The sequence below is a fragment of the Lipotes vexillifer genome, unplaced genomic scaffold (genome assembly GCF_000442215.2).
Source record: "Lipotes vexillifer unplaced genomic scaffold, Lipotes_vexillifer_v1.1 scaffold28, whole genome shotgun sequence".
In the NCBI taxonomy this organism is placed as follows: Eukaryota; Metazoa; Chordata; class Mammalia; order Artiodactyla; family Lipotidae; genus Lipotes; species Lipotes vexillifer.
Genome location: NW_006793929.1, coordinates 681217 through 693468, shown reverse-complemented (window position 1 = coordinate 693468; position 12252 = coordinate 681217). Strand labels below are relative to the sequence as shown.

At 39.7% G+C, this 12252-nt stretch overlaps 1 protein-coding gene across 1 annotated transcript in view; it reads left to right on the top strand.

The window, feature by feature from the left end:
- The first annotated feature begins 4148 nt into the window (after positions 1 to 4148).
- MGAT4A (alpha-1,3-mannosyl-glycoprotein 4-beta-N-acetylglucosaminyltransferase A) overlaps positions 4149 to 12252 on the top strand; it is a 107817-nt gene continuing 99713 nt past the window's right edge. Inside the window, exon 1 of the mRNA XM_007466881.1 lies at positions 4149 to 4475. Coding sequence (XP_007466943.1) covers positions 4382 to 4475 — 94 coding nt within the window. The 5' untranslated portion in view covers positions 4149 to 4381. The remainder of the gene's footprint in view (positions 4476 to 12252) is intronic.

Below are 12252 nucleotides of genomic sequence, written 5' to 3'. Positions count from 1 at the left end.
CAGCCCCGCTCCGCCGCCGCCGCAGCCCCGGGGTGCTGCGCGCTCTCGGGGTGGCCGGCCGGGCGCCTGGTGCGTTCTCGGCGCTCCTAGGCGCGGCGGGGCTTGTCGCCTTTGGGGCAAAGTGGAGGAAAGTGGGGGTTTAGGGATGCAGAGGGGGAGAGAGAGTTGCCCGCAGGACCTGCTGCCCCAGGGCGCACGCCTGTCCCGGAGTCGGCGGCGTCCCGGGGCCGCGGGGCAGGTGCGGCCGGGGCGAGGCGGCCCGGGTGCAGGGGCTGGGGCTGCTGCCGGGTCGGCGAGGCGTGCACAGTCCTGGCGAATTTTCCTACAAAGTCAAGACCCGCCGGTCCTCTGTGCAAGCGCACCCCCATCCCCAGGCCTCAGTTCCGCCTTAACGAGGAAGCTGCAAGTGGGACCCTCGGGTTGGGGCCAGGTGATTCCACTGAGTGTACCCGGTGACAGCGCGAAGGCGTGTTTTATGAGCTGGCAGTCAGACCACTCGCGCGCCCGCTTTTTATTTCTCGCAGCGTGTGTTTCTCTGGAGCCCGTTCATTGCTTACAATCTGAATTGCGAAATATAAGCAGGCGCAGTGCATGTTTTCAGTGCTTTCCATATATTTTGCTGTTGTGCTTTTGCTGTCGGACGACTTCTGATAAAATAGAATGACAACGTCGTTCGTTCGAATTTAGAACCTAAATTTAGAAGTGAATAATATGCGTTTAGTGATTTATGTTTCTTTTTCTGAATGTTAAAAAAAAAAGTTCCATTAACAGGTTATCCTAACAAAGGTTTCTTTAGCCCACACGTGTAAATCTGAAAAGGCACAGGACGATGAAATTATGTAAGCTGTATTGACGAAAAATAGAAATCCTTTTATAAACGTAAAACCAATGAATTTTAACATGATTGCGGTGTATAAAGTTGTAGGGCTTACATCACGGCTTTCATGATGGTGCCTTTCCTTCAGGCATCTGTGTCCTGTCTGTGGGATGGTAATTAAGCCATATGTTAAGTGTTTTCGGCCATAGAACATATTGACTATTTCAGAGAACACTTTAAAATCCAACAAAGGTTATGTATTTAATAATAACATAAAGGACTGCAGCCCTTAAAGGACTGTTAATAAAACAGATTTTTCAGTGTGAGATCTGGAGTTGAAAGTTCCATACAGCTTTGTCAGGATGGAGAAGATGACCAGTAACTTAAGCCACTGCCTTTCTTGTTGTTAAGAATTCAGATGTGTTAAGTGATAGTCACAGAGAGTGACAAGGTGTTAGATTGAAATTTTTACAAATGTGGACAGTGATGAAAAATATGTGTTACTTCTCTTGCTTTTTTAGGTAGTCAGTCAATCCAAAGGGCTTTTGGCTGTCCAGCCTCACCTCTCCTGTTTTGAGAGCATGGGGATCATTGGTTTTACTCTTGTTCTGTGCAGTTAAACTTCATTAGTGTGGAAACCCTAATTAAAAATGTATGATGACATTCTTCCTGAGTAAAATGCTCTTGTATTTCTCTTGCAGAATTTCAGGTCTTATTTGTTGGCAGAGTTCATTATAAGTATTTTCTTCAAACCAGAGATTAATTACTTCCTAGATCCAATATTTAATATTCCTTATGTTTTTCCCATTACCAATACTATATCTATAGTCTACTTTGATTATAGCGTTCATTCACTTTTACTTGTCTCTCTACCCATTTTTACTGAATTTTATGGGATTTATTTGTATTTAATAAAACTGTGTTTCAAAATAACCTTTATTTTCTGATTCTCTGCTTCTCTACTTCCCCATGATTATTGACTGAATGTCTACTCTAATAACCTGTATACTTTTAGTTCTTTTACCAGGACAGAATCCTTCTTGAAGTAAGGTAGGGCTAAGGATATAGCAACAGAAAGTTACATGAATTTTTATATGATGCCATAACAGGATTAAAATTACAAGTTACATAATTCACTGAGTTATCCCTTCTCTTTTTTTTTTTTTTTTTTGTGATACGCGGGCCTCTCCTGTTGTGGAGCACAGGCTCTGGATGCGCAGGCTCAGCAGCCATGGCTCACGGGCCCAGCCGCTCTGCGGCATGTGGGATCTTCCCGGACCGGGGCACGAACCCGTGTCCCCTGCATCGGCAGGCAGACTCTCAACCACTGCGCCACCAGGGAAGCCCTATCCCTTCTCTTTTTATAATCAGAATTCATTGTCGAGTGCTTATTGATATAAGACAATATATTAGGCACTTTATGGAAATGAGTTGAAATTCTAGGATTTCACCATGAAGACTGTTGACATGGATATGTTAGAAGGTGAATAACTTTGGTTTTAGAAAATTATCATAACTTGAACGTGAGAATATCTTTGGAGTTCTTTGTTTGCGGAGAGTAAGGGGAGGGGAGTTCAGTGCTTCTAGAGTATTATACCACAGAGCTGCTGGCCAAGGAGGATTAACAGGCTGCCTGGGTGTGAGTGGGGGTGGGGAGGGCCTAGCCCAGGGTACAGGAAGTGAGAAATTCGTTTCAAGTTTTAAGTTGAAACTTTGAAATTTCCTGTGAATTTTGCAGTTTATTCCATAATAGATCCATACTGGTTGTAGAGTATAATTATTTTTTTAAATTCACACTTAATCTGTTGGGTAAAGGTAACACCCCGGGATGATTCTCTGGTGTAACCTGAGACTTGGAATATCCCTGGCGCTTCTAGGGGCCCCCGTGCAGGTGGCCTAGTTTGAGAGGCAAAGCGTGGGAGATGAGGACTTGGACTTTGGAGTCATGCAAATTAGGGTTCTGTCTCTGGGTTCATTTTTTTGTGTGTAAGATAGGGTCAGCAATGCCTGCCTCACGGGAGTTGAAGATTGAAGATTTAGAACGTGTGAGGGACACATAGAAAACCCTCAATGAGTTGTAGTGTCTGTCATTCTTACTGTTAATCCTGTGCCCTAGTGATATCTTTTTTCACTAGTGGAGGTTTCTAGCAACATCACTTTTACAAACCAGCTGAGATGGTAGTTTCTGAATTGCCTACAAATGGCCGCTTTAATCAGCTGCCCTCTTCGCCATAGGGGATTGTCCCTTGGGCTTCCCAGGCCTTTTTGGAGGTGCATTAACTCACCCCACTGGAGTGTCACTTAGTGGATTGCCAAGTGCATCTCGTGGTCCCCCTGTGGCCACCAGGAATCAATGCGCATCTTGTCGTGCCTGATATGCCCTGAGGGAATGAGACCGGCTGGGCACAGAGCCGCCTGAACTAGTGACTGGCTGCAGGTTTTTGATTTGGTTTTATTTTTTAATACAGTTAACATTTATTGAGAACCTATTAGGTGCTAGGTGACTATGCTTAAGTACTTCTCAGGACATGATTTCATTCTGTTTTCTGAACTTTGCTAGATGGGAGGTGATCTCCAGATTTTTTTTCAGCTTTGCTAGATGGGAGGTGATCTCCAGATTTCCTGAGTTAAAGCAATGCTAAGTGATTAGTCCTGGGTCCTCTGGTATCCTGGTTGGATTGCCGCATTTTCTAAATGCTGAAATAGTCCCAGTTTACACCCGGGGAGTAGGTTAATCGTTGAAAAAATGACATTTATTTTACAATGATGATCAATAACCTTTTTATTATTTATGAGAACAGGAGGATCCAGGACAGGTAGTTTTCTCATGTTATGGATGAACCACAAAGCCAAGATAAGTGGCATGCCTGGAGTCACGCAAGCAGTGATGGAGCTGGATCTAGGACCTAGGCTTTTGACCCTCGTAGGTTGTAGTCTGTCAGTTTTCTTTAAAAAATTTAAAACATTAACTATTATTGTGCAACAGGAGGATTGCAGAGAGTGAAGATGATGTTACTTAGGAACCATTGTGTGATCATTAGAGTTCTCAGCTTGGAATCCTTGGCTTATTATGTAATGAACCCCACCACTTCCCCCTTTAAATAAGTAACCATAACTCTGTTTCCACAGGCAAAACAAAACCAATGGTTTTTCCCTGGGGAAGAACCATATCATTCTAGTGTATTAAATGTCATTTGGATATGGGAGTAATCTTCACAGATAACAGTTTAGCCCAGCCAAAAATCTGTTAATAACAGTGACTGATAAATGAAGAAACTAATATTTTGCATCACTGAGCAAGTTTTTCTTTCTCTCTTCCCCCTGAACAGGAAGAAAGAAGCCTGCAGCATCCACCTATGAAGACCGTGCAGACAGTCCTGAATAGTAATTGTGGATGGTGTGGCTGCCAGGCTGCTTCTGCGGAGTGTCTGAAATGAACTTCTCCTATTGATTGTTTTGATTGGTCCAGAGCCAGGAGTACTGGATTCACCTGACTTCAGGATAAAAAGAAAACAGTCTTGGTTATCATCATAAACATATGAACCAGTGTGATGGTGAAATGAGATGAGGCTCCGAAATGGAACTGTAGCCACTGTTTTAGCATTTATCACTTCGTTCCTTACTTTATCTTGGTATACTACGTGGCAAAATGGGAAAGGTAAGGAAACATCTCCAAAAATGTGCATGGCATGTAGTAGGTTTTTTGCTTTGTCAACGGTGCGTAGATGCTTGAGTTAAATGCCCCTACAAGCTGCATGTTGCATGCTATCTGCTGGCGGCCTGCCAGTTTCTTTCTGACGCAAAAATGAGGCAGTATTCTTGGACGGAGGAGACAGAATTTCTCATTTGAATGGGGTTTGTTTTGTTTTTGATTTCTTGTAATTGCACTTGGAGAAACATGCTCATCAGTGGTTTCTATTATAAATGGCAGCCAAGTCGAGTAATAAAGACTTTTGTTTGGGCATTTTATTTTTTATTATTAAACATCATAAATGTTTAACAAGCTTCCTTGTACCGGATGTTGTATAAAACGCTTAAAAGGACAGTCGGCGCCTCCATGAAATTTACATGCTGATTATACGAATGGTTTGGTGCTGTGTAGTTAATGCTTTAACCAGCATGTGTTGACAGATTGCTCTTTAGGCAAGAGTATTTTTGAAGTAAGTGAGGAGAAATGCTGATGTAAAAATTTTAAAAGTTTAAAAATTAGTTTTGTTTAGACTATCAAACTGTGTTTCTAAGGAAGGTTGTCTGTTTAGTGATTGGAAGTATATTCAGGGCTAATGCATTTCTTTGCTTTTATTGAAGAGAAAATATTTACAGTAAATTCCTACCCCTACTTTTTACCTGTCTCCTTTCCTTATATTAATCTAGGGAATATTGATGGCAAGAAGAATGGAGGTGAGTATTGTATTTGGTTTGTTAGAGTCAAGGTAGACTAGTAGTTGTCACTTGGTTATTGGAAGGTGGTGTTGCTGGCATTATTTTATTGACTTGTATGAAAGTAACTGAAAAGATGTGTTCATGACTTAATTTTTCTCTGTTGTGTGTATTGATATGTATATATCTGTGTGAGTATATGTGTATATATGAAATAAGTTGATGTAAGTGAAATAAGTGATATAAGTTGAAAACGTGTTCTGTGCTTTGAGCAAGTATAGTATTGTTATTGTTTTTCTCTTTTTCTCTGAGTTGGACTCTAATTTCGGAAGGAACTGTTTCGGGAAAATGAATGAAATACTTGCTGAAAACCTTTCTTCTTTGCAGACAAATTTATACATTTTAGATTTCATTTTTTAATCGTACCAAAAGGAGAAGACTTACTTAAGAAGAACTTTGAGTAGTTAATCAAACTATTGCTTGTCTCTGACATGAACAGAACAGATGACTGGCCTTAAAAGTCTACTTAGGAAATAAGAGAATTGACCCTAAAAAGAGTATATGGATTTTTTTCTTATCAGGAAACTTATCTATTCAGAGGGTTATAGTAACAGAAACTTGACCCTTTTTACTGTGTCTTATTTAAAGGATTAAAACTTTTGGAATCTCCATTCCTTTTATCTTGTTTCATATGTAAAGCTATTATAAGCATTATCTTTTTGTGTGTTAAGTTGTCTTTAGAATCAAAATTAATTTCAAAAAATATAACGATCCTTTCACCATGTAGTGTTAGAGATGCACACAAAAAGCCTCTTCTCTTTGATTATCACTCTTTGAACAGTCTATAATCCTTCTGTGCATACCTTTCTGCTCTGTTTTTTCTGCTTAGTGTTTTGTCCGGACTCCTTCAGGTATCGACAGAGGTCTCCTGTCGTGCTTATGTAAAATCCCCTGTGCTTTAATGCCATCGTTTATGTAACCACTCTGACTGCTGAGCATTTGGATTCTTTCTAGAACATTCTGGCAGTCAGCCTGGATTTTCCAGAGCCAGCCTCATTTCAGATGTTTAATTCTTATATACTCATAAACCACGTGCTCTGGTTTTTATATTGAAAACATGGTTTCTGTAATCACCGATGTTTCTGGACTCATAATTTTTATTTTTCATTCATTCATTGGTCCCTTTCATGTACCTGTCCTGTGCCTAGCACTGTGTTATATGCTGTGAATATGAAAAGGAAGAAGACACTTCACACCTTTGGGAACCTCAAGGACCAGTAGGGGAAGATGCAAGTAAAAAAATGTGACACCATCAGATAGGCTAAGATAGAAGCAGTAACAGAGTGCTGTGGTTGTGCTGTTATAAGCATATTATGTGTTATATATTGTCTCATTTAATCCTCATAATGACCTCGGGAGGTATTATTACCCCCTTTCTATACATGAGGAAACCAAGGCAGAGTGGTAGAGAAACTTGTCAAGATCATACATTAAGGGGAAGAGTGAAATTTAAACTCAGTAAAGCTGGTTCAGAGATTATGCCCTTAGCTATTGGTCTACTGCCCAGAAGAGCAGAGACCAGGCAGAATAGGGGACAGTAGGCATGTCAGGTGGAGGAGGCTGCTGTGCATCCATGAACTTTCTGCAGGGGTGTAGAGCATTCGTGCTTTGGAATTACGAGATGCTCATTGTGATTGGCACGTAGGATTCCAGGACTGTCCCAGGATTTAGCTGGTAATCCCAGTGGAGTTCCTATCATATTGGTTATAGGTCTTCATTTACTACTTGGAAGAATACATGAGCTGGCCCATGGGATTGGCGTAAGTTGAGGAGGATGTCAGGAACCCAACCAGGAAAGCTGGAGTTCAGTCCAGGGTACGGTTTCTGCAGGGTATACAGGATTCTCACATAAAAATTAGGCAGAATTCCAACTGTGTGGAAAACACAGGTTGGGAAAAAGTTGTAAGCAGGTGTGAGAGTCGGGCAAGGGTATTTACATGTCTTACTTGTATGTGTGTGTGTGTGTGTGTGTGTGTGTGTGTGGGGAGTGGGGGGAGGGTTCTCCTAATCGACTTCCTATTTTGGTCAGGCACAATCCAGAAACTGGGTAACACCAAGCAAGCAATCTTAGATGCCTGTCCTTAGGGACATCTAACATTCATGTACCTGTTTCTGTGTGGACATGTGTTTTCTTTTCTCTTGGTTATTTACCTAGGAGTGGAATTGCCAGGTCATGTGGCAACTCTGTATTTAATCATCTGAGGAGCTGCCAGACTGTTTTCCAAAGTAGCTGGACCATTATGCATTTCTTCCAACAGGGTATGAAGGTTACCATTTCTTTGCATTCTTGATGACACATGTTATCTGGCTTTTTGATTCCACTCATCCTAGTAGTAGTGCCGTAGTATATCATTGTGCTTTTTATTTGTATTTCTAATAATGTTTAGCATCTTTTTATGTACTTATTAGCCATTTGTATATCTTTTTGGAAAAAATGTCTATTCAGGTTCTTTGCCTATTTAAAAAGAATTTTTAACTATTAAGTTGTAAGAGTTCTTTATATATTCTAAGGCAAAAATACAGTAAGGGTAGTTGGATCAACCACCTATATACCTAGTATTAAGGTTAAAAGACAAAACTAGTAAAATCATATAACTATAAATAAAAATTAATAAATACACATATACACACAATAATTAATTAAGGGATACACAAAGTAAAAATATGTTAAAGGTGGCATCAAAAACATAAAATGAGGGGGTGGCATAAAAATGTAGTGCTTTTAGAACCTGCTCAAACTTAAATGACCATCAACTTAAAATAGATAGCTATATACATATGTTGTTATAGAAGAACCTCATGGTAACTACAAACCAAAACCTGATAATAGACACTAAAAATAAAGAGGAAGGAATACAAACGTAATATTGAAGAAAGTAGTCAAATCAGAAGGGAAGAGAGCAAGAGAAGAAGAGAGGAACAGAGAAGACCAATGAAAATAACCAGGGGAAAAAATTAACAAAATGGCAGTAAGTACATACCTGTCAGTAATTTCTTTAAATGTAAATGGACTACACATTCCAAACAAAAGACATAGGGTGGCTGAATAGATACAAAGGCAAGACTCATATATACACTGCCTGTTAAGAGACTCACTTTAGATCTAAAGGCACACATAGACTGAAAGTGAGGGGATGGAAAAACGTATTCCATGTAAATGGAAATAGAAAGAAAGCTGGGACAGCTTTTTATTTAAGCATATTTAAATTAAACTTTAAAACAAAGACTGTAACTAGAGCAAAGAAGGACATTACATAATGATAAAGGGATCAATCCGACAAGAAGATATAACACTTGTAAACATGTATGTACCCAACATAGGAGCACCTAAATACATAAAGCAAATATTAACAGACATAAAGGGAGAAATTGACAGTAATACAATAATAGGGAACTTTAACCCTCCACTTACATCGATGGATAGATCATCCAGACAGAGAATCAATAAGGAAACACTGGCATTAAATGGCACATTAGACCAGGTGGACTGAATAAATATATATAGGACTTTCAACCCCCAAAGAGCAGAATACACATTCTGTTCGAGTGTGCTTGTAATATTCTGCAGGATAGATCACATGCTAGGCCACAAAAAAAGTCTCAGTAAATTTAGGAAGATTGAAATCATATTAAGCATCTTTTCTGACCACTGCATATGAGACTAGAAATCAACTACAAGAAATAAAAACTGGAAAAATACCAAATATGTGGAGTCTAAACAACATGCTATAAATATTTAATGGGTCATTGAAGAAAAAAAAAAGGGAATGAAAGTATCCTTTGAGACAAATGAAGATAGAAACACAGCATTCCAAGATTTATGGGACACAGCCAAGGCACTTCTAAGAGGGAAGTATATAGCAGTACAGGCTTACCTTGAGAAATGATAAAAATCTCAAACAATCTAACCTTACACGTAAAGGAACTAGAAAAAGGGGAACAAAGCCCAAAGTTAGTACAAGTAAGGAAATAATAAGAGTGGAAATAAATGAAGTAGAGATGAAAAAAGCAATGGAAAAGATCAATGAAACTAAGAGCTGGTCCTTTGAAAAGATAAACAAAATTGTTAAACCTTTAGCCAGAGTCATCAAGAATAAGAGAGGGCCCAAATAAATGAAATGAAAAATGAAAGAGAAGTTACAACTGATACCACAGAAATACAAAATATAAGAGATTACTATGAAAATTTATACGTCAACAAATTGGACAACCTAGAAATAATGGATAAATTCCTAGAAACATACAGTGTTCCAAGACTGAATCAGGAAGAAATAGAAAATCTGAGCAGACTGATTACCAGTAACGAAATTAAATCAGTAATTAAAAAAAACTCCCAAAGAACAGGACCAGATAGCTTCACAGGTAACGAGCCTTTAGCTCCTTGAAGAATGGAGTCTTAATGGACTAATTTCTGTGTGGTATCAGCACTTCTTGTCCCTCTCAGTGGACAGTGCAAGGAAGTGTGTGTGTTTATACACACATCTGTTATCTATTTCTATATCCATCTGTATATATTAAAAAAACAACAACCATGAGTTCATACTGGTCCCTCTGATTTTAATCCAGTGCTGTAGTGTTCATTCTAGTCTAGTCTAGACATTTCCCTGTCTCCGTAAAAAACATGGCTGTTAGTATCCCAATATAGTAATTATTTGCTCAATCTCAGTGTATACATACATACAGTCTCCTGGTAGAGATATTAACTTAAGCATGCTTTATTAGCATCGTCTCGTTAGAAGACCACCTAGAATTTTCTTCCTCTGAGATGAGGGATCTAGTCTAGGACTGATCATTTTAGGACAGATCATTCTTTCCTTACTCAGTTTCTTTGTGAGACCATTGTTCTGATCATCGCCCCCTCCCCCCATTCTTGTAATACTTCTTAGTTTGTTCGAAAACTCTTGGGCTTGCACAGAACTACCCCCCCATTTTTTGATATACACAGATATCTATACTTTATAAGGAGACATGCTTATTAGAGGAAATAAACACTCAATTATATTGACAGTCTTCTACTTATTGAAATTAACAAAAAAGTACCCATATACTTTACCTCTTTTTTTGCATTCCAACCTTTTTCCGAATATTTTTCTCTTTTTAGTAGTATTTCCAAAATACATTTATATCCACTTAATATAATTTTTTTCCTTCCAGTGTCCACATTGTCACAACTTGTCTACAGGAGGTCCTTTTAAAAAGGCTATTGTCTTTATCTCTTTAGAACTCTCCCTGACATCTTTGGAAGCATCCTTGCTTTCTTAATTCTATTTCCATGCTTGCAGACATGTCCTGATTTTTTTTTTTTTTTCCTGCGGTGCACGGGCCTCTCACCGTTGCGGCCTCTCCCGTTGCAGAGCACAGGCTCCGGACGATTTTTTTTTTTTTTTCCTGCGGTGCACGGGCCTCTCCCCATTGCGGCCTCTCCCGTTGCAGGGGCACGGCTCCGGACGCGCAGCCTCAGCGGCCATGGCTCACGGGCCCAGCCGCTCCGCGGCATGTGGGATCTTCCCAGACCGGGGCACGAACCCGTGTCCCCTGCATCAGCAGGCGGACTCTCAACCACTGCGCCACCAGGGAAGCCCTGTCCTGATTTTTTTCCCCCCTATCAGAAGGTGTGGAATTAGTTATGCCTTAAGAGTCCTAGTTCCTTTCGGTAGGAATTATACTAGAGACCAAAATTTTGGTGCCCGTGAGACTCCATGATGGACAAGCGTTGCTGTTGTTCTTAGGAAATGGTCATTGGTTGGTTTTTCCAATTTAACCCATCATGGTGCTGTACCCTACGTTCCTTTCTTTATGAGTTTTTATTGATCACCAAGACTTTGTCCTGTGTTGATGAGCTCCAGCTCTCTAAAGAGGCATTCCAATATGATTGCAGTTTTGTAGGGCAACTGGGCAGCCTGGGACTTGTTACTTAAAGGAGAATGTGAAGTGGGATAGGAAAAGTTTGCCTACAGGTTTCTCTCTTTCTTCACATGGTGGCAAATGGCCAGATGTTACTTGAATTTACCTCTTTGTTAGTACTGGCAGGCTTCATTCAGCGTAGAGAAACTTTTGTTGGCACCTTGATTGCTATTTCAAAGTACTAAAAAATTTTTTAAAAAAAAATTTCTTCACAAATCCTGTGTATAAGTTATGGAAAAAGGAGATAAATGTTCCAGGAAATGTAATGTTCCTAAACTGAGTGTCTGGTGCCTTGCAGCCATGATAGAGTTTTCCCTGGTACCATGTTGTTCTTTCATTAAGTCAGTGGAGGTTAAGTTTGAAAACCTGACCTTCAAGATTTGTGTTGTAAAGGGTTTTTTTTGTTGCCTCTCCTAATTTGAATTTAGCTCACGTTGTCTCTTTCGTAACTCTGCAGCATTCCTTCGAATCTTTTATCTGTTCCTATTTTTCCCCATTTCACTTTCAGTCAGTGGTAAGGTTCTATTAGTTTACAAACAGTTTTGCAGAGAGATAAGACTGGTTAGACCTCTGTTATTACTGTATATACTGCTGCTGTTTCAGGAGAAATACGCCTGTAGTTTCAAAGAAGATAAGCATAGGGATGGTATTTGGGGATGGTAAAGAATACCATTTGATGCTCTCATTCAGTCCTTGCAACAGCTCTAGGGAAATAGATGAGTATTAAATCCCTGTTTGAAGACACTAAGGCAATTAGTAAATTACTTCATCCCACTCTGTTACCTGACTGGAGAGCGATAGAGTGCAAGGTCTAAGCCCAGGTGTGTCTGATGCCCAGGTGTGTCTGATGCCCTGGCTTGGACTATCTGAAGCAGACTGCCCACTGCAGTAGAAAACAGCGTTTCCGTAGAGGGGTTTCTGGAAGTTCCATTTTGTTGGTCACCGAATGTGGCTTCTTCATATACTTTTTCTAAAACAGTATTTTCTTTGACAGTATTTAATCGTGTTCTAGCCCTATTCATTTATTTTGCAATTTTTTTTAAGTATGAGGTTTCCTTTTTTTTTTTTTTTTTTTTTTTTTTGTGTACACG